Genomic DNA, 22393 nt, shown 5'->3' with positions numbered 1-22393 from the left:
TTTTCCTGCTGCAGCTGCTGCCCCTTTCTTCTTATTGAATTGTTCTGGGGGGATCCTATTTTGAAGCTGTTTACTCAAAATCTGGGTTTTGTAGGATGACCCAGCATAGGTCCACTTAGAATGCTGAGTCTTGTGAATATGAAGGTGTATAATATGTGCCCCTGCAAACTTCATTTTGGAGTGTAGAGCTTTTCAGTTTTCCCACAATATTTTTCTTTGGCTTTGCGAATAACGAATAAGGAATAAGGAAGTGCGAATAAGGAACTGGGAATAAGTAACCAACTTCAGCTTCGTACAATCCCATCAGTTCTTAAATACTCAGGGCAGAGCAGACAGAAAAGTTACCCAAGTTGCAGCAATGAGGAAGAATGCAGAGCAAATTTTTCTTTTCCTACTCTGCTTGAAGGCAGTAGTATATCCTGGAAATGCAACAGACACCTGTCCAGGTGAGTTTTAAACAGGGTAACCTGGGACCAGGGTGAGCTGCTGTAGTTTAGGGATGTGATTTGCTGTGTGACAGAAGCTGAAAGAAAATTGGGCTCTAGAGACAGATTTTCATTGTCTTTCAGTCAAAAACTCTTGAATGTTGCCATTTTCAGATGTTAGTGTTTAACTACATTTTGGAGAAATGTTTGAAAATAAATACAAGTCTTTGGTAAAAGACCTTTTTAAAAAAGCCTCCCTAAACCCAACGGCAATCATAGTTAAGGCACATTTCTTTTTCTCTTCAAAAGCTTGAATGAAAAAGAATATGAACTCACGTTTTAATACAAAATTGCAAGAATGTGAGTTGACTTTGATATTTCCTTCCTTCCTTATTCATTTAAACCTTACCTTTCTCACCACTGGAAAGCCAAAACAGTTTCCATTATTCTTCTCTTCTCCATTTTATCCTCACAACAACCCTGTACGGTAGGTTAGGCTGAGACTGTGTGACTGGCCCAAGGTTACCCAGAGAGCTTCCATGGCAGAGCAGGGATTTGAACCTAGGTATAAGGGGGAGGGGGGCATTGCTATACCACCCACTCTCCTGATCCATCAGTTTGTTTACTCACCCTCTTCATTCATTTTGGGAACAGGCTGTGATTCAGTCATGCTAGAGCCCCAGCTTTGCATGCAGCATGGTCCAGGCACAGTATTCCCTCACAAATCAACAAATGTTTAGGGATTGCATCATTGTAATGGATTTTGTGGAATTTTTGCACTATACATGTTGAAATGTATCTCCAGTAAAAAAATTTAAAATCTGAAGGCAGAGCCACATTGCTCTGAAAATTTGTGCCAGGTCACATTTCCTACATAAATGTGTATTAATTCTTGTTGCCATAGAATGGAATGTAGCCTATCTACAACAATCACTAAGGTCTCCTTTTGAAGCTCAAAATTATTTTCAAATTTGTAGTATGCAAAAATGAGCAGAATTGCAACAATAATTGATGTTGAAACATCTAGTTGGTTTTTGATCGTTACTCCCCTTATCTCCTGCATGCAAGTGGATTCAGTAATGGGCTTGGTTATATCAAGTCACCGACCAGTATCTGACAAAGGGAGCTCTGGCTCCCGAAAGCTCATATCCTGGAAATCTAGTTGGTCTTTAAGGTGCTCCTGGACCCAAATCTTGCTTTACCAGTTAGCAGTTCACTCTGCACATTTTATTAGAATATTTTCATGTGTACATGATGCCTTGAACTGCCAAATATCTGAAAATTCAAAACCCTCCCACTTTCACCCTTTTTCCCCATTATAATTTGTGCATAGCACTATAATGCTCGAAATGTGTTTGGTAGCTTATGATGTTTTTAGCAACAACAACAAAATCTTGAAATTCCAATCTATTGTATTTTAAAGTTATTTTTAATATACATTGACACTAGATATGAACATGTAATATGCTATGGACTAAATGTGAAGAAATGTCAATTGCATACTTCGCAAATCATTCACAAAACTATAGGTTATGCATATGAGACTACTTCTGAACAGTCTTAACTGTGCTGTTACCACCAATGCATTCCCCCATAGGCAGCTATGCAGCTGGAGGTGAATTCAGTGTCTATCCTATGGCCAGCTGGCCCATCCAGAGGAAAGGCTTTCAATGGTCCCCTTAAGTAGCTTCCTAAGTATCCCTCCCCAGTGTGGAATTTCTGATTCACAACAAGTCAGGCAGAGTGCAGGTGAAGAACGAGGAGTGCTCTGCTGCGAGAAGAAGCCATCGAAGAGGCCATCGACCTCTCTTACTGTCATGGAACATTTGAAGAATGCACAGTCTCCAATTAAAAATTCAGCACTTAAGTTCAGGCGAGAGGTGTTCCTTGAACCATTGGCTCTAAAGTTCGTTCCAATTTTCGGCATGACAGTTTAATAAAATATTAACACACACACCTTTTTAAAAGACGGATGAAGAAAACACATTCAGGCAGCTATGCACTCCTTTGCTCACAGAATTCCTAGCATAGGGTTTTTTTGGGGAGGGGGTAGAAATACCATTAAGCTGTATTGTCGAAGGCTTTCACGGCCGGAGAACGATGGTTGTTGTGGGTTTTCCAGGCTGTATTGCCGTGGTCTTGGCATTGTAGTTCCTGACATTTCGCCAGCAGCTGTGGCTGGCATCTTCAGAGGTGTAGCACCAAAAGACATCTTTTCCACACTGTGACACTGAGAGATCTCTGTCTTTTGGTGCTACACCTCTGAAGATGCCAGCCACAGCTGCTGGCGAAACGTCAGGAACTACAATGCCAAGACTACGGCAATACAGCCCGGAAAACCCACAACAACCACCATTAAGCTGCTTCCCCCTCCCTCTGCTTTGCCACCTATTTTATAACAGTCTTCTAGGCCCTTTTAAAATGGCCCTTTTGTTTTGTGGCAAGTACAACAAAGGGTGTTGCCCCTTACTGTTTCTATGACCTAAGAGGTAGAAACTTAATAGAGCTAAAGTTTGCATTACAGAAGCCAGGGCGTGCATGTTTCTGTGTACAGAAATCCCACTCTGCTGTCTTGCTCTATACGTGGGTCTCTACACCTCTGGAGCTCATGCTTTGCTGGATATAATGCATTGCAGAAAGTTGCTCTTCATTGCAAACAATATACTTTTTTGCAGAAGTGAATATCGTGGGTCTGAATGGTGATGAGAAGCTTGCCATCCTCCGAGGATGTCCAGGGGTTCCTGGTGCAACAGGGCCCAAAGGGGACTCGGGCACTGATGGCGCAAGGGGTATGTGGATACCAGATTTGGTAAAAACAAAATTCTGGGATTGAGACTGGCCCAAGAACCAGTAACTGCAGCATGCAGGGCAGAGAGTAGTTATACTCAGGGCTCATTTTGAGGGGGAATGCGCAGGAACGTAGTTCTGGTAGTTCTCCAAAGAGGTCATGTCAGGTGGCCCTGCCCACCTGTCTTTCAGCCATTTTGGGACCGTTTTGGCCTGGATTGGGGCTGAAACAGCCTGGATTGGATTGGTGCCTGGTGGGGTCTGATCTGGGCCGTTTCAGCCTCAAACCAGGGCCCAAAGGGCCCAAAATGGCAACTTTCGGTCATTTAGGGCCCCTTTTTGCCATTTTGAGCCCAATTTCGGCCCTGAATGGCCAGGATTGGGTCCAAAACAGCCAGGATAGGTGATGTCAGGGGGTGTGGCATATGCAAATCAGTCATGCTAATGACACACTTCTGGTGATGTCAAGGGGTGTGGCATATGCTAATGAGTTATGCTAATGAGTTCCTCCAGCTCTTTTTCTATGAAATGACCCCTGGTTATACTAGATGAGGTGAGGCAAATGTGAAGGGATTGGGAGAAAGCAGGTCATAGCTAGCAAGGACCAGCCACAGTCGAGTAGTTTCCCAATTGTTGTGACTAATGAACAAGCCTGACAAAGAAACCTTTATATGTGATTTAACATTTTAAATTAGGATTACCAACCTCAAAGTTGGGCCTGGAGTTCTCTCAGAATTACAGCTAGGGTCATCATCTCTGGCTTGAAAAATACTTGGATATTTGGGAGCAGTGCCTGAAGAGGCTGCAGTTTGAGAAAGGTGCTCAGCAAGGATGTAGTGCCATATCTTTTGATGTTACATCTAGGTCAAAGGTCAGCTCCTCCAACTTCTCTCCTTCCTGTGAGATCATTTCCTCCCACCACAATTCAGATTTTAAATTTCCTGTCTCATATCACTCAGCCTAAAAAACTCTCAAAATTGTCTTCACGTTTTTTTCAGTGCGAAGGATACCAATCCAGTCTGAAGACACAAAGGAGGACATGGCCAACAGTACCACCACCCTCTCTCAATTCCCCAACCAGCCTCTAGCCTTTAGTGTCTTTACAGGCAACTATCAAACAGTTTCCCTCGGTCGCTATGGTGTACCACAGGGGAAATGGAAGCCGTAGGTCATCCATTCTTCATAGCTGATCTAAGGACTTCCATTACTCCTCTATACTATAGGCCAAGCTATAAGTGATGAATTACACTTGAATGGCAAGTGAACAGACTCACATGTATTCGTCCCTGTTCACTTGTGCTCCACTCAATTGAGTGAAGCGCAAGTGGAGCGCAAATGAACAGGGAGGAATACACATGAGTCTCTTCACTTGCCATTCAAGTGTAATTCGTCACTTCTAGCTTGGCCCTATGGTTCCTCATAGGCCTCCCAAGGGGACAGTGGCACGGCACCATGACCCCGAAGAAACACCAGGAGCAATTGCAGCTATAGACACATCTTTAATGATTAGCCCATTACAGTATACACAACGGGAACCCATGAGAATCGTGGGGTGTCCATCCCCCCCTCACACCAACCCTGCTGATTCCAGCTTTGCCACTGCAGTGGCTTCCCACCTGCCCATCTGACTCTGCTTTGCTGCCTCAGTGGCAGCGGAGGTGGCTGCTCTCTCCAGCCTGCCCAACCCCAGCCTCACTTCCACTATGGGGGTGGCTCCCCCCACAGCCCACACTTGGCTATTAGATAGATGATGATGCAATTTTATCCACCAAGGCCACCAGAGGGTACCAAAGTTCTTTCAGAGTCTGGCCTTTGGTTCCCTTCTTTTCATGCTTCTCCCCAGTTCTCCCCAGCTCTCTCTGGGTTGCCATCTCCAGGTTGGGAAATTTCTGGAGATTTCGAGCAGTGCAGCCAAAAGAGGGTGGGGTTTGGGGAGGGGAGGGACCTAGGCAGGGTATAATGCCATTGAGGCTACTCTCCAAAGCAAGCATTTTCTCCAGGGAAACTGATCTCTGTCGACTGAAGATAAGTTGTAATTCTGGGAGATCTCCAGCCACCACCTGGAAGCTGGCAACTCTAGAACATGGGGTTGTTGTTGTTGCTATTTTCATACTAGCCCTTTATGGTGAGTGAATAGTAAGTGCAAATAAATTCCACCAGGCAGCTGAATTCTTCCTTCAAGACTGTAACTGATTCAAGTTGTAGCTTAACTGCCTACTCTTGTTTGCTTCCTCCCCCACTCAGGAGACACAGGACCTCGGGGAAGTCCAGGGAAAACTGGCCCAGCTGGAGAGAAAGGTAATGTGCAGAATGCTGAGTTTTGCTGATAAAGATAATAGGAAAACAGGCTAGGAAGAGGGGGGTACCTTTGGTCTTAGAATGCTTAACAGTCAGGCTTGGAATAGAAAAAGGGAAATGTGAGTTTATTCAGATGGACTTGGGTTTGATTACAGCTAGGCATGTGGATTAAAGAGCTTAAGCCAAGGTGGCCTGGAAAGGAGAGTTCTGTGGAGGGATTTGAGAGGAAGAGGAAAGAAAGCACATGAAGGCAGCCTAGGAAACAACGCTAGGCATAAGGGGCAAGGAGAGAGAACTTCTTTCAGAGAGTGGGAGACTCTTGATTTTGAAACACAGGGCCATTCCCCTTTAAGAGATGCCAACCAAGAGTTGAGAGGGTCTGATAGATCTGGCCTCCCCCCAAATGTATTTAACTTTTAAAATGGAAGGAAGGACTGAACTGGCCTGGAATTACCATGCCAGCAGCATCCCTCCCAGTATCAAAGATGGCAGGCCGTGCCTTCACAGCTGAAAAACAGCTGGTCAGTGGAATCCTGCACACTAGTGAGGTTTAGATGCCTTGCAGGAATCTCCTATGGGTGGTAGACCAGGTATAGTGACCGGGTAATAATGGGACCACTACATCCTAGTCTACTGTCTGTAGGGGATTTGCATGAGGCAGCTCTGCCTTGCATGCGTGCAGGAGCCCACCAGTCAAACTACTCCAGGAACCCCTCAGCTGTCCCACCCACCATTTTCCAGCTGTGGGGGGGGGGATGAGTTCTGCTGCCTCTTATGCTGACAGTGGGAAGAAGCCTTCAGTACGAACAATGTCAGAATGGTAAGGGCATGCTGATTTTGTCCTTCCTTACCTTTTAAAGTGTAGAGACCTGGGCGGGGTGGGGGGAGGCCAGGTCTACCTGAGCCCCTCAGCCTTTAGTTGGCATGTCTTAAAGAGGAATGGCCCTTTAAAATTTAAAGGAAAGAGAGATGCCAACTAACTGCTGTTTCCCCAAGGCCAATGGTTTCCCTGGCCTCCAAACCACTTCTAAAATTTCAGGAGATTGATTTCTGTTACTCCCAGAATTTTTGGGTCACTTTGGGTATACCTGATCTGATCCAAAATAGCAATTTAGGGGTTATATTTTCAGCCAGGTATTACCAGAAGGCATACCCCAATGTGTAGGAGATGTTTACATTTCCAAGCAAAGGAATGTTTTGATTGCCTCCATGCTAATTGCATTCTGTCCCCTTGTGATTTATGTCCCCTTCTTTCCTCTCTCTCTCTCTTCCCCCCTCCTCTTCTGTATCGGCCCAGTTTTGATCAGGCATCTGATGAAGAGAACTTGATTCTCGAAAGCTTATGCTACAATAAAATTGGTTAGTCTTAAAGGTGCTACTGGACTCTTTTTGATTTTGCTACTACAGACTAACACGGCTAACTCCTCTGGATCTATGACCTACAAGAGTATTGCTGATTCTTTCCTCTTTTCCCTCCACTTTAACTAGGAGAGAGAGGTGACGTGGGTCCTACTGGCACAAAAGGTAAATAGAAAACTGTTATGTAGTTTTTGGGTTACATGGCAAGGCCTCCAATGATGCTGATTTTATTATATTTTGGAGCTAAACCTTGCCTAATGGTCTGGGAGCTTCTGTTGAGGAAAACCTGAGGATGCTGTCCATTCCTTTATTAATTTGATAATTCCAAATTGTTGGTGGATGTTTCCACAGTGGGTGCTTGTTGTTGAGTGAGAGTCCTCTGGCTTCTCTGTTAAATATCCATGGTGGTAACCCATGCCACCTGAGGGGAGAGGGTGAGTGTAAGTGTGCGAGAGAGTGTGAGTGTGAGAGAAAGTGTGAGTGTGCGAGAGAGTGAACAAGCACACAGGTATTTGGAAAAAAAGAGATAAGCAGACAGATGAATCCATGAGTTACATGAGGTGTTTTAGGGTGCAGGATCTCTCCCACTTTAGCTATGGTGGAGATATCAGCTTTCCTGTAGATGCCTCTTGGTCATTATCTGTCTGCACATGTATGGCTGTGAATAAATTCAATATTAGAAAGACACCATAAGATGTTTCTTTTTTTTTTTTGGTCCGGTGTTGCCTCATTGATTCTTACTGACCTTCCTTCCCTTCATGCGTCTGTTTGTTTTAATTGTTTTTAATTGTTTTGTATGCATCTATATGTATTTTTGTTTGCTGCCTTGGAGACCCTAAGTTATGTGGAAAGCCAGCCTAAAAATGTTTTAAATAAATAAATGAGACTCTCTTCTGAAGGAACCCCACTCAGGTAGTGCTGCCTATGGGACTTCTAGCCATTTGGAGATATGAAGATTAAGTAAGTGTTTCTGCTTTCATTACTAGGGGACAAAGGCGACCCAGGGACCCCAGCAACATTAGGTGAGTGGTAAACATCTCTGTCTTGCTTTTGTATTCCTTAGGATTGGGCTTAGAGTACTTGTGGAGTGACTCAAATAGAATGGGGGGGAATGGGGTGTGGAATCAACAAAAAAGCAGGGCTTTTTTTCAGCTGGGCCGATTCCAGACGGCCCTCTGCATTCCAAAACGTCGCGCGTCGTCGCACGGAAAACGCGCATTTTCCGCGCAATGACGCGCGACGTTTCGGAATGCAGAGGGCCGTCAGGAATCGGCCCTGGAATGCAGTAGAATGGAGTTCCGGCAACTCTTGAAAATGGTCACATGGCCAGTGGCCCCGCCCCCTGATCTCCAGACAGAGGGGAGTTTAGATTGCCCTTCGCTCAGCGGCGTGGAGCGCAATCTAAACTCCCCTCTGCCTGGAGATCAGGGGGCGGGGCCACTGGTCGTGTGACCATTTTTGCCGAGGGTGATTTAAACTTTAAAAAACTCCCCCTTGTTCCAGCTGACCCAAAGTGCAGTCCTGAGTTCCAGCTCTGAGTTCCTCCACCTCTTTTCCCAGAAAAAAGCCCTGCAAAAAAGTATTAGTAAATGTGAAGAAATAGTAGGAGAAATGTCATTTCTGTTAGACTAAACAAGAATTTAGTCCCTGGAGATACATGAGATACTTTAAAATTCAGTGTTTGTATTCTAAATGGATCAGAAGTTTTGAGCCCCGACAGGGCTTTGAATGTGTGTTTCCGAAATGGCAGACTCTTCCACACACAGATTGTTGCAAGGCAAAACTGCTTTTAAAACCACTTCAAGAGAAGCTTATGATACAGCGCAAGGATCTACCGTTTGAGAATCTAAACTTCAAAGCACCCTGGGCACATGGAGGAAGTAAAATTCCACTGTCCCCGTCCATACTTGAAATGTTTGAGCTACAAATGTGCAGGCGCAGTCCTTTCAGTCCATCAGCTCTATGCAGTGGCTTACTAGGGGCTGAATACCCCCTTCCAGTTTTGGCATTTCCAGGCAAGTGCGCAACTACAGGTTGGTTTAGTCCTGTTGGGCTTCCCTCTACTGCTAGCTGGCATGGTGGGTGAGCAGCAGCCCTAAAGGGAAAAAGTGAATCATGTAGCTGAAAAATAAACGCAATGAGCACAATCCACTAGGAAGTTCTTCTGCATAAGCCTTATTAAAATGTGTGTGCTTTTGATTCTCAAAGACAAAATGCCTGAGATTCATGGGAAGGAAAATGGTCGTACAGAGGAGTTATATTTTTTCTAGCTTGATTTGCTTTCCTTTTCTTCCTGTGTCTTTTATGCAGGAGAGAAAGAACTGAATGTTCTCCACTGTAAGAAGGGTAAGTGCTTTCCCAGAACCTCTTCATAGTTAATAAGTCACATCCTGTACAGCGATGAAAGCTTGTGGCAGCAGAAATGTCTTGATCCATGACCTTTGTTTTTTTCCCTTGTTGGCCAGCCTTTGCTCCCCTCTAGCACAAATCATTTCTTTCCACCAGCCTTCCCCCAGCCCATATTGGTTCAGGTAATGACAGATCAGAGAGTGCACTTGCCTGTGACTTTTGTTTCTTCCATGGCTGCGAGAACTCAGCTCTTCTCCCCAAACTGGGATTTTTTATTGTCTGCTGGGTGCGCCACAAAACAGAAACCTGTGACTTGCCATTCACAAATACTGGTTTTCTCTTCTGTCTAGGGGCAAAGAACTGCAAAGAGCTCTTAGCCAAGGGGGTGATTCTGAGTGGCTGGTACACCATCTACCCCCGGGACTGTGTGCCGCTGACTGTGCTGTGTGACATGGACACGGAGGGAGGTGGCTGGATTGTAAGTCCAAACTGGGAGGCAAAGAAGAGACTATCTCCTTTTCTTGCTATAAGTGACGCACCTTACAAAAACTGCTAAAGCTGAAAAAGAAATCTCACTTGAAGGGTTGTAAGGTGGGGGTACTGTCGGGCTACCCCTGCTGTGGGTTGGAGCCTGGGGCTGGTGTGCCCTCTAGCATCCTTCTGCACCATTCTGCAGTTAAGCTTCAGTTTATGGAGAGGGGGGTTCTGGCTCACCCTGCCCCCCCCAATCCTCCCACTTTCCTCCAAACTGCATAGGAGAGATCTGGTTCTTCCTCCCATCCCTCCCCAGGCTGGACAATTAACGGGCCATCCAGGGGTGGGGTAGCCCCTGGTTACCCCAATCCCTTTGGGATCTGGAAAGCAGCAGGAACCAGCTCCATTGGAACCCACTGCTGCACCTCCGTTCCTTCCACCCTGCCCTCATGCCAGCCTTAAAATGGCCACCTCTTTGGCCTGCACAGGCCTAAAGAGGCTGCTGCTGTTGCTAGCCTTTCCTAATGGGCTTCCCACTGGTGCAACCTGTGCCTGGAGACCCTCCTCTCCACGGAGCTGTGCAGTGGTCCTGCCTGGCTCTGAGGATGGCCCTGCCGTGGCTCCCTCTGTGGCTGCTTTGCCTGTTCTCCCTGTTTACCAGCCTGGGCTGGGATCCCAGTGGCCCCAGGCATCCCCACTCGCCTTCAGAGCCACTGCTTCCTGCCTCAGTGGTGTCCCAGGAGCCAATAAGTTTGGGACTGGTGATGCCAACCATGGACAGGTACTTTTGGATCCTGTGTTACAGATGGAGGCATAGATCTCCTTTGTGGCTTTGCTCCAGCCATTCCTGAACAGGCACAATTTGGCTGCAGCTACCCATGCTCCATTCACATCCAGATTGGATTATTGCATGGAGGCTTCAGTTGGTACATAATGATGCAGCCAGATTACTGCCTGGGGCTAATTCCAGACCACACCAATAGTTGTTAAAGAACTTCATGAGGCCGCCTGTTTGCTTCCATACCCAATTCAAGATTGAGTCATCATTACTTTTAAGCTGTTTGGAGCCAGGATACTTAATGGAGAAACTTTTCCCATAGATTTTTGCCTGCCAGGTATTTTTTCCCGGACAGGCCTTCTCCCTGTGCCTCTCTCCTGTGGAAGTAAGGTGGGTTGCCACAAAGGAGAGGGACTTCTTCATGGTGGCTCCAAGTTATGGAGCTCTCTTCTACTAAAGGCTCGCCTGGATCCTAACCTTGCTATAGTTTTAGGCACTAGGCTAAAACGGTCCTTTTCACTGGCTATATAATACCTGATTTTTTTTTAAATAAGGGGTTTTTACTGTTGCGGTTTTTCTATTTGTGTTTTTAAAGTCTATTTATTGTTTTTCTTTTTCTTTTGTATGTTTCTGAGCTACTTTATGAACCTGGAAAGATTTAGTATCTGGGCTGTACAATTTTAAGTAAACAAATAATGAACGAATAATGCAACCAGAATCAATCTTTTTTACTGCTTGTGTACAGTCTCCATTCATTTCTACTTTTTAAATTAATACATGCAAAACACAGTGGGATGTACCCCAACAGCAAAATTAGTGGGGCAGTGAGAATGTGAAGTAGACCATTGCAGTAATGAGCTTATGTATTAAACCTCAATGATACTGAAATATCCATGACTGGATCTTTGTTTATTGCTAAATAGTAGCCTAAAGGAGGCTCTGGTATGAATCTGTTGTTGGCATGGATTTCCTAGATTGCCTTAAGAAAGCCACATTCCTTATCCGTTTTTCAGACCCTATCTACAGTATGATAAAAAGATTAGCCTACCATAAATGATTGCTGAGAAGATTGTTGAGCTAATGTATGTGAATCCCTTGAAATAAGCTGTATAGACGATTCGGTTTCGTTTTCTCCGCCATGTCGGACGCTCCTCTTCGCTGGCTCGAGAGGAAGCGGCCGAGCACCCTGTCCGGGCGGCTGATCTGCGAAGATTAGCCCCCAAAACTCCCAGTGAGGGAGGCTGGGTCCGGGACGCTGCGGGAAGAGCCCCCTGGAATCAATGCGGGGGGTTAATTGCCCGTTTGTCCCTACGGAGGCCGGCGGACGTGCGCGGCGCCTCGAGTGCTGCCGGGCCATGAGAAACGGCAAAGAGCAGAATTAGGCGAGAGCCTACAAGTAAGCGAATTCCTTCTGTTATTACAAGCGTACGTGAAGGAGAGGTGAGATCTGAAGCCAAGAAGGCTCACTCTTCCCCTTTGCTGAGTCTCAAAATTTGGTTGGCGCCCCCCCCCCCCAAAATGGCAACAAAGAAACAAAGTCCTGCCCTTGGCAAGTCAGTTTCGGCTGCCTTAAAGGGAGAATCGTTGGAGGAAATTGTACGGAGGGCGGTTGGTGAAGCTATAAAACCCTTTGTTGACAAGCTGAATGAAACAGATCAAAGGGTGGGCTTAATTGAGAGCGAAGTGAAAACCATCAAGGAAGCAGCGGGGGGGGCAGAGAAGTCTGCTCGGGAAAGTGCGTCACTCGTGAAGGCTACGAATAAAGAGCTTAAACTGGTGGAGAATCAGTTGATCGGGCTACAAGTGGAACGAACACAGACAATTTTGCGCCTCCAGAATGTGAAAGAGGAGGAAAACGAGGACTTACGGGGTCTTGTCTCGGAACTATTGGCGACACCCGCGAGGGCAACTAAAGAAGAAGTTAAAAGCGCCATTTTGGAAGCCCGTCGGGCTACTTCAAAGTATGCAATGAAGCGTCAGTTGCCGCGCGAGATCATCATCGATTTTTCATCTAAGAGGATCCGGGACACTATCCTATACAATTCATACAATGCGGATTTGGACTTCTTGGGCAACAAAATTAAGATATTGAAAGACGTCCCATTTCTAGTCCGGAAAAGACGTTTTAAGTATAAAAAGTTCGCAGCTCTTCTGAGAGAACGTGGAATAAAGTACAAATGGTTATTTCCGGAAGGAATCTGGTTCACCCATAAAGATCAAGCCTTTAAGATATTATCAGAAGATCAACTAAGGGATTTTGAGGACAGGAACCCAGAATTCCAGTGCACCAAGCAAGACGAAAAGGAGAAGTCTGAGGGGGAGGGGGAGGAAACGAGCAATGCGGCTGCAGTTGCGCAGAGAGAACTCCGTCCGGGACCCAGGAGGGGAAGAAAAATTTAACTTGAAATTAAATTGTAATTTGCATTTAGTAAGGTCAACCACTCCATCAATATAATATAAAGCTTTAACTTTTGAATAATGGCAGTATGAAGGGAAAACAGAAATGTAGTGTTTAGTGTTTAGTGTTTGTAGGGTACCTTCCCCTTTTTTCCACCCCTCCCTCCCTCTTCCTTTTGTCTTTCCTCTTTCCTATCCCTTGTGTTATTGTAGTCTTTTGTAGTTACTGTTTTGTAGGGTATGTATGTATGTAGTAGTTGTATGTTAGATATTGAAAATAAAAAATTATATAAAAAAAAAAAGAAATAAGCTGTATAGACATTAAGTGTTTTATTGTTATTATTTGGCTTTGTACCATATGCTGAAATGCTAATTTTGGTCCTAACATTACTTCTTTCTAAAAATAACTATTTTTTGCATCTCAACAGCATATGTAAAAAAGCCTGCTTAATTTGATTGCCAGTGTCAATTATCTACTGTCCCTTAATTTTAAAAAGCCTTTAAGGAATATATCACAGATATAGTTTTGCCCAACCACACTATTTAAGTTTATTAGGATCTAATTTACATGTATAGTTCCATTTTTGATATAATCAATTTCTGTTTTCTACATCAACTTATCAATATCCCGTACTGTCTTCATTATCGTAGTGTAGATCTTAGAGGGAAGGTTTTCATGTCATGTCAAATTAACCAGCCAGTTTTCAACATCTGTGAGATTTCAGTTTACATTATACTTTCTTGGATTCTGTTTTGCCTTATTGTTCAGAAACATCTGTCAGTCAAATCACAGTACCTATATAGATTTGCCTTTTCCCAAGCAAAACAAAATTGCTCACTGTCCTTGCCACTGGACAATAGATTACTGAAGAAATTGACACAACCTTCTGCATCAACATTCTTGTATATTAAATGATCACACTGCAGTGCTCTCATGTTTTACTCTATCTTTTTCCAAATTATCCAGTCTCTCAAGGGAATAGCTGTATTTAATTGTTCAATAAACCAGCTGTAATTTTTGTCTTAAGATATCTCCAAGTGGAAGAATACAGCTAATATTGTTCCATTATAATTTTTTTTTTAAGTTTAGGAACAAATAATGCAATCCTAAACAGAGTTATGCCCTTGTAAATTCATTGATGTCAATGGGTTTAGAAGGTGTAATCTCTTTAGGATTGCATTGTGATTCTCCTTTGAACCGTTATAATGACGCTGTTTCCTCAGTCACTGAGGTCTGGACAGAAATGGTACTTTGGGCTTCTCTTCGTTCTCTACAGCCCTGAGAGAGCAGTAGAGACCACTGTGATCACATGGAACGATGTTGGCAAGGGGAGCATAATTAAAATTCATGTCCTCTTCTGATTCATCCCGCCCCCCCCCCCCAATTATATTTCATGCTATGGTTAGGAAGAGAGCCAACAGAAGTCCTCTCTCTTCTTTGTAGGTGTTCCAGAGACGGAGTGATGGCTCTGTGGATTTTTACCGGGATTGGAACGCTTACAAGAGAGGATTTGGAAGCCAACTCACAGAATTCTGGCTGGGGAATGACAACATTCACCTCTTGACCTCACTCGGTAAAGTGCTTACCACCTCTATTTCACCCTCATTCTACCTGGAATTTTCTCCTTTGCTCCAGTCATCACTCAGTTGTGGCAGACATGATGGTCCCATGCCTATCAGTAGGGCACTGAAACAAGGCCAGTCACAGACTAGCTAAAGATTTCTGAGTATTCATTTATAAATTAAAGAAAAATCGCAAATGGACCAATTAATATGAAGCATAATCATTACCCTCTAGGACCCACAGCTGAGCATCAGCTAAAGAGAAAAAGGGGGGAAACAAACAGTGACAGGGAAAATTGGTCTGATCAAGCCCCTAGTTGCTTATAGCAACCAAAGTGGGGTTGAAATGAGGTTTGGGGGATGTGTTTCATGAGGCAGACATCACTCTAACCCAATCCCCTCTCTAAGCTGTCGCATAGAGCACAAGCACTTTTGAAAACAGAGTGTGGTGTACAAACAGAATTATGCACTTGAGAGCAATCCCCTGCATATTTCAGCAAACCTTGTACAAAAGATTCTTGATGGATTGTGATTGGAGGCATATTTAAAAATCAGTTTCTTGATCTGCCTCTGGATTTGCTGGAGGTTTTTTTAACTGCAGTTTCAGAATGTAACAACAGGATATGTTTCTGTTTTGGACAGGAGAAAATGAGCTGCGCATTGATCTCACCGATTTTGACAATACCCACACTGTGGCCAAATATCACTCCTTCAATATTTCAGGGGAGGTGGATCAGTACAGGCTGGCAGTTGGAGCTTTCCTTGAGGGCACTGCAGGTATGTGGCTGGAGACTTTTTCGACTGCTTCGATAGTCAGTAGAGAGAACTGAAAAACATAGAGATGTGGAAAGAGAATAGGGAAAGGAAAGTTGCAAATGTCTTATCAACCGCAACTAATTTCTACCAAATATGTCAAACTGTCAATAAAACCAGGGTGGAGATAGTCATATGAGAGTTACATATGGCTTTCTCCACCCTGGTTTCATTGACAATGAGGAAGAGATCCCTGTAGGCTTAGGTAGTGTTTTCAGATGTCACCAAAAATTACTTCTTTTCCACTGAGTCCTCATACACTGTGGTAGTTGAAGATGGCAGTCTTCAGCTAACTTCAATGAGTTGTGATCTTGGCATGTGACTGCTTGGACTGTTTTGGTTTACTTTCCTTCACAGTGGGATTCTTAACCAGGATTCGATGGTGCTTAAAAATCCTTATGGGTAGAGCATCCATGTGACATTGTCCTTTAATTGTCCTCTTTTTAGGTTTTCCCTGTTCTTGGTATTCTCTTACTCCCCACCCCCACCCCATTTTCATGCAATCAGCCTCTCGCAGGCGCCATTTTCCTTCCCATGTCACTGGAAGACTTTTGAAAAAAAGTGATAACTGTTACAAGTGCTATAGTGCTGGGACTCTAATGCTATAGAAATTACATTTTTTTAAAAAAAGCAATGGGGAAAATGGTGGCTATGAGGTGCTGATGGCACAAAAATGCATAGAAAATCTCACATGGAGGCTCCGTTACCAAGGCAAATTCCTCTGCATTTGCAGCAGCTATGAAGGCAACATGGGCCATCTTTACCATGTCATAATATCCGGGGTATGACTCTAACTTCAGTTAAGGGCCAAGTGCCCTCTTTTGCCTTCCTTTGGACATCACTGCTATTTGGAATTGATTGGATTTCCATCTTCAGTCTTGGCGTGCTTTGTGAAGTGAAGGAAGGTGCACTTGAGCCTGACGTATGATGAAATACATGCCAGATTTGTTTGTGACATCTGACTTGAATTTGCAGTAAGGAATGGACAGTCCATAAAGAATGTCAAACTTTTGAAATCTGTCTTCTCATTCTGATCAATAACTCCTCTATCATAAGTTGATCAGCTTCTATTTGCACTCCCCTATGGGGCCCTGACCAAGACCTCTTAGGTCAAGGCAGGACCCAAATACCACCATGCCAGAGGTGATACATTTTGCTTTTAGAAAAGATATTTAGGTCTAGTTCAGAGTTTTCTGTATTTGATCATTGTGTCCATACATGCAGCACTTTCAGATTGCTCTGGACATTATGCTTTTCTGTGTGGAATCAGTTCAGAGGTCCGAAGTTCAAGCACATGTGCACAGACTCTAGATGACTAGGATCTAAATGTACAAACTAATTCCAATGAAAGGCCTTGAACCAGAGGCAATGCAGAAGTTCTCGGGGGGCTGATCTATGCAAATAACCACTAGATTCTTTCACTGGACATACTAGTCTGCAGTCTACCGCAAACTAGAATTTAAACTGTCATTTGCAGGTGATTCACTCACTTACCACAACAGCATGCCATTCTCCACCAAAGACAGACAGCAGGATCCTGGCAACAGTAAATGTGCAGTAACTTACAAAGGAGCCTGGTGGTACAACTCCTGCCACCACAGCAACCTCAATGGGATGTACTGGCTTGGGTCTCACAGTACTTTTGCTGATGGTGTGAACTGGAATTCTGGCAGAGGGTACAACTATTCCTACAAACGCTCAGAAATAAAATTCAGGCCACGGGAATAGTCAAAAGCTGTGAAGACAGAAGATACTTGATGGATGACTTTCTCTTCAGTTGCACTCAGTAGATGACAGTTTCCCTGTTTGCTCACAAAATGAGGGAATGTAAAGTAAACATTTTGCAAATCCTCCACTTTAATAGTGCTCCACCATAGGAAAGCATCCTGGTGGCTTATGTCCCATGTTAATGAATAGAAGGACAAATCTGGATTTTCTGCCTCTGGCATGCAAACATCTTGAGCCAGCTGGAATCCCAAACAAATCAACATCTTCAAATGGTAATTTATACAGGCATGTATCTCAAGCAAGCCCGCTGAACACAAATAAACCGCACTTTGGTGATATAAAAATTTTGGTTTATTCTTCTGGCAACATTTACAATAAAGTTAAAAAAACATTACATTGTCATGTGCGCCTCAAGAACTTTGACATCCTGTGCCATTTTTCTGTCCGTCACAATCACGAGGAATGGGAGATGTTTGCAAGAAGAGGTGGCATCCTGGTGGGGGTGGGAGGTTGAGTAGGAAAGACATGGAGAGCAGCATTGGTGCCCAGGTAATACACTTGAGGAATCGGGAATATCTTAAGTCTCATTGTTGGAACAGAATGTACAGGAGGGCTATATGTATGAACGCAGCCTCCAGCCATATAATAACTGCTTGATAATCCTGTTTCCATTGCTACTCACAAGCTGAAATAACAGGAAGTGGTTACCAAGTCCCTAAAAGGGTGATGGGCTGTGTTTGCCCTTATAGGCTATGCATTCTATAGGCATGAGCTATGCAAGGCAGGAACAGAAAGTGACAATGGTCCAGAAGAAGCTTAGCTAATTGTTCTCTGGCTCAATTAACATGATATTTCTAGCATACAGTGGCTTAAAACTAGCCAATACACCAAAAGGCTGGTTGTCTAAATGAAAAATGGAAGTTCTGGCTAGCTAGCACTGTGATGTCTTATGTTATACTAGCCCGTTTTTTAAAATGGGCTCTAGAAAATGGCCCACTGTGGAGCACAGGAGCACTCCAGGGCTTGTGGTGCCACTGCAGCGGAGCTCCCATGCTCTTCAGTGGGTGGAAATCAGGCCAGTGCAGAGTGCAGGAGTACTCCAGGGCCCAGCCTGATTGGTGCTGGGGAGGGCTGCGCAGGCGGGCCAGTCCTCCCTGTCCCATCCCCATCCTGAGCGAGGCTGGGGAGGGCAGAGGCAGCGGGCTTATTCTTCCTACCCCGTTCCCATCCCCATCAGGGCTGAGGAGGGCGGAGCCAGCCTGCTGCTGGCCCTTCTGAGGCTGCAGAGGCTAGGGAGGACAGTGCCTGTGCCAACATAAAAGGTGAGTCGTCGCCAATATGGCTCACCTTTTATATAGTAAGATATGGAAGGACTGTACCAGTAAGGATTGTTGGATCTGAGAAACAATGTTGGTCAATGGCTGTTGTGGGTTTTCCGGGCTGTATTGCCGTGGTCTTGGCATTGTAGTTCCTGACATTTCGCCAGCAGCTGTGGCTGGCATCTTCAGAGGTGTAGCACCAAAAGACAGAGATCTCTCGGTGTCTGTCTTTTGGTGCTACACCTGGTGCTACACCTGTCTCTCCCTGTCTTTTGGTGCTACACCTCTGAAGATGCCAGCCACAGCTGCTGGTGAAATGTCAGGAACTACAATGCCAAGACCACGGCAATACAGCCCGGAAAACCCACAACAGCCATCGTTCTCCGGCCGTGAAAGCCTTCGACAATGTTGGCCAATTTCCAAACTGGGTGGAGCAGTGGGAGATCACGGCACAAGTTGTTGTGCAGCCCCCCTACATTACAACCTTAGTTCTTTACCAGTTTGAACAGGAGTGTGAACATGTTCTCTAATGCAGCATCCTTCAAATGTGGTGACTAGGAAGCATGTTTTCTTTAGGGCTGCCTGAGCAGATGGGTGAACATCAGGGCCTGTACCATTTTGATTATTCCATTGCAAAACCTGACCCAGAAGCCCTGAGCCCTTCAACAGTATAAAACAGCCTTGCAGGACCAGTCCAATGAACAACCTAGTCCAGCATTCAGTTTCCAAAAGCAGTTAATGGGATATCTTTAGACTAATGGCATTAAAAGATGATTAGGCAAATTCAAGGAGGATAGCTCCATCAACAGCTACTAGCACCTCCATATCCAACAGCAGCAAACCTGTTGGGATTTTTACAAGTGTCATTCTCTTCAGTCATGAAAGAGTTAATTTGTGTTTAGTTAGAGACAACTAGTTTGCATAAGACCAGTTAGATGTTTTTTTTTTTTGAAAAAATTTTTATTGGGTTAGAGTCCGTTATTTTTACATTTACATTCAATTTTCCCCAAATTTTACATTTCTAACCCCCTCCCTTTCCCCCCCTTTTATTGACTTCCAACAGCTTTCCAACCCTTTGTCCCTTTTCCCTTACTTCTATTAAATTCCTCTATCTAAAACAAATATATATTCTCCATTATACTAAGCAGTACATCCTTAACTACTTTTCTTAGAGTATACCCAAACTGTAAGTCTTTATTTCCATCTTGGATAAACAATTTATCCCATTTTCCAATTTTAAATATTTCTATATATCATAAACCATAAAAATCTTACACATTTTAAATCAAACAATTTGACTTATTCTCTATATATTACTCATTGTATCTTTTTGTGGTAATTCTATATAACTCTCGTCACATAGTCAATCAATTTGACTCGTCTGTGCATTCAGTTTGGTGCATTATACAAATCTTATCAAAGAAAGAAAATATTGTTGGTTACTCAATCCTTATATTTAATCCTTATCATTAATTATTTTCTATCAATATTCTATTTATTAACCTATATATATCTATATATATATCAATCTGTTAATCTAACTGCTTATAAATTCACATTTATCTCTTCCCCCCCCGGTAAAGTCACCCCCCTCTACATTTTATTGTACTTCAGTAGTTCTCAAACTGCCACAGTTTTCCTCCCACCTCCCATTTCTTCTCCAAATATTGTTTCAGCTTCTCCCAGTCTGTGTTAAACTGCCCTGAGTCCAGATTTCTCAGTTTTCTTGTCATCTTGTCCATTTCTGCCATGTACAGCAATTTGTAGATCCAATCTTCAATAGTTGGCACTTCTTGTACTTTCCATTTTTGCGCATATAAAAGTCTGGCTGCTGCTGTCATATAAAATATCAACGTCCTATGATGGGCTGGAATTCCCTCCATTCCCAAGTTTAGTAGCAGGAGTTCTGGGTTCTTATTTATTTGAAATTGTAAAATTTCACTCATTTCTCTTATTATTTCCCCCCAGTACTGCCTAGCTACCTCACACGACCACCACATATGATAGAGGGAGCCCTCATGCTTCCTACATTTCCAGCATTTATTAGACGTGTTCAAATTCCCTAGCGCAATCTTCTTAGGTGTCATGTACCAACGATAGATCATTTTGTAGATATTCTCTTTAATATTTGTACATGTCGTTGTCTTCATTGTAGTCTTCCACAAGTATTCCCATGCCTCCATTGTTATCTCTTTGTTAAAATTTATAGCCCATTTCACCATTTGTGTTTTAACCGTCTCATCCTCAGTATACCATTTCAACAGTACTTGGTATACCTTGGATATTCTTTTCTTGTCCTCCTTAAGAAGGGTCTGCTCTAGTTCCGAATTCTCTATTCGTATACCTCCCTTTACAGAGTCCGAGTTATACAAATCTCTGATCTGTCTATACTGGAACCAATCATAGTTCGGTGATAGTTCCTCTTGCGTCTTTATTCTAAGTTTAGATGCTTCTATTTTAGTTATTTCTTTGTAAGTTAAACATTGTCGTTCGTTATCAACAGCTCTCGGGTCTATCACCTCATATGGAACCACCCACCAAGGAGTTCCTTCTTGTAGGTAAATTCTGTACTTCTTCCAGATTGTGTATAAACTTCTCCGTACAAAATGGTGCAGGAACATCGAGTTGACCTTTACTTTGTCATGCCATAGGTATGCATGCCATCCAAATATTTTTTTATATCCCTCTAGGGCTAATAGTTTCTTGTTCTTTAATGTCATCCACTCCTTCAGCCAAACTAGGCAGATTGCATCGTGGTAAAGTCTCAGGTTGGGCAGTTGCATTCCGCCTCTTTCCTTTGCATCTTGTAAAACTTTCATTTTCACTCGAGGCTTCTTGTCTGCCCATACAAAATCTGATATTTTCCTCTGCCATTTTTCAAATTGTTTAGAGTCTCTGATGATTGGTATTGTCTGTAGCAAAAACATCACTCTTGGTAACACATTCATTTTAACTGCTGCAATCCTACCCAACCATGACAGATTGAGCCTATTCCATTTGATCAAGTCTCTCTCAATCTGAGTCCATAGTTTTTCATAATTATTCTTGAACAAATCTATATTCTTTGCAGTCAGTTCAATTCCCAAATATTTCACCTTACTTGTTACTTCACAGTCCGTTGTTTCCATTAACAATTGTTGTTTCTGCTTAGTCATATTTTTGCATAGTATCTTTGACTTCTTTTTATTAATAAAGAAACCTGCCAAATCTCCAAACTCATTGATCTTATCTATCACTTTTGGCATGTTCTCCAGTGGGTCCTCTACAATTAACATTATGTCATCCGCAAATGCTCTGACCTTGTATGAATAGTCCTTTATTTTTATTCCTCGGATTTCCTCGTCTTGTCGTATTTGTATCATCAGAATCTCCAATACTAAAATGAACAACAGTGGAGACAACGGGCAACCTTGTCTTGTTCCTTTGCTTATAGTCAATTTCTTAGTCAATTCATCATTCACCACAATTGCTGCAGTCTGGTCTCTGTAAATTTCCTTAATTGCTCTGATGAATCTTTCTCCTAATTGTAGCTTTTCTATAGTGGCAAACATAAAGTCCCAGTTTAAATTGTCAAATGCCTTTTCAGCGTCAACAAAGAAGAAACCAACCTCTTTATCACAACGCTTATCATAATATTCAATAGCATCAATCACTGTCCTTAAATTGTCTCTTATTTGTCTGTCTGGCAGAAAACCTGCTTGTTCCTCCTCTATAACTTCCGAAAGCCACCCCTTCAGTCTCTCCGCCAGTATCTTCGCAAAAATTTTATAGTCATTGTTGAGTAACGATATAGGTCTGTAATTTTTCACATTAGTCGAGTCTTGGCCCTCTTTTGGGATCAATGATATGTTCGCTTCAGACCAAGTGTCTGGAATCCTTTGATCCCTTAGAACTCCATTGATCACCTCCTTTAGGAATGGTGCCAGCTCATTGGCCATAGTCTTATAAAATTTAGCTGTAAGTCCATCTGGCCCTGGCGCCTTTCCTAGATTTGCAGATTGTACTGCCTTACTTATTTCCTCATCCGTTACTTCACTGTTCAGTTTATTTCTCCAAGCGTCCGAGATTTCTGGAAGTGTCATTTTCTCCAGATATGACGCTAT

General features: G+C 43.4%; 1 protein-coding gene across 1 annotated transcript; it reads left to right on the top strand.

Moving 5' to 3' along the window:
- The first annotated feature begins 346 nt into the window (after positions 1 to 346).
- LOC129342185 (ficolin-2-like) lies at positions 347 to 17299 on the top strand. Its single transcript, XM_054997816.1, has 10 exons — positions 347 to 446; positions 3101 to 3214; positions 5457 to 5510; positions 6999 to 7034; positions 7856 to 7891; positions 9180 to 9215; positions 9569 to 9696; positions 14312 to 14441; positions 15073 to 15207; positions 16721 to 17299. Exons 1-10 carry the CDS (start codon positions 359 to 361, stop codon positions 16969 to 16971), a joined length of 1008 nt encoding a protein of 335 aa, XP_054853791.1. The 5' UTR covers positions 347 to 358; the 3' UTR covers positions 16972 to 17299.
- The last annotated feature ends 5094 nt before the right edge of the window (positions 17300 to 22393 follow it).

Source organism: Eublepharis macularius, chromosome 14, assembly GCF_028583425.1.
Source record: "Eublepharis macularius isolate TG4126 chromosome 14, MPM_Emac_v1.0, whole genome shotgun sequence".
Taxonomy (NCBI): domain Eukaryota; kingdom Metazoa; phylum Chordata; class Lepidosauria; order Squamata; family Eublepharidae; genus Eublepharis; species Eublepharis macularius.
The sequence above is the reverse complement of the archived record's forward strand: the minus strand, read 5'-3'. Positions and strand labels throughout refer to the sequence as shown.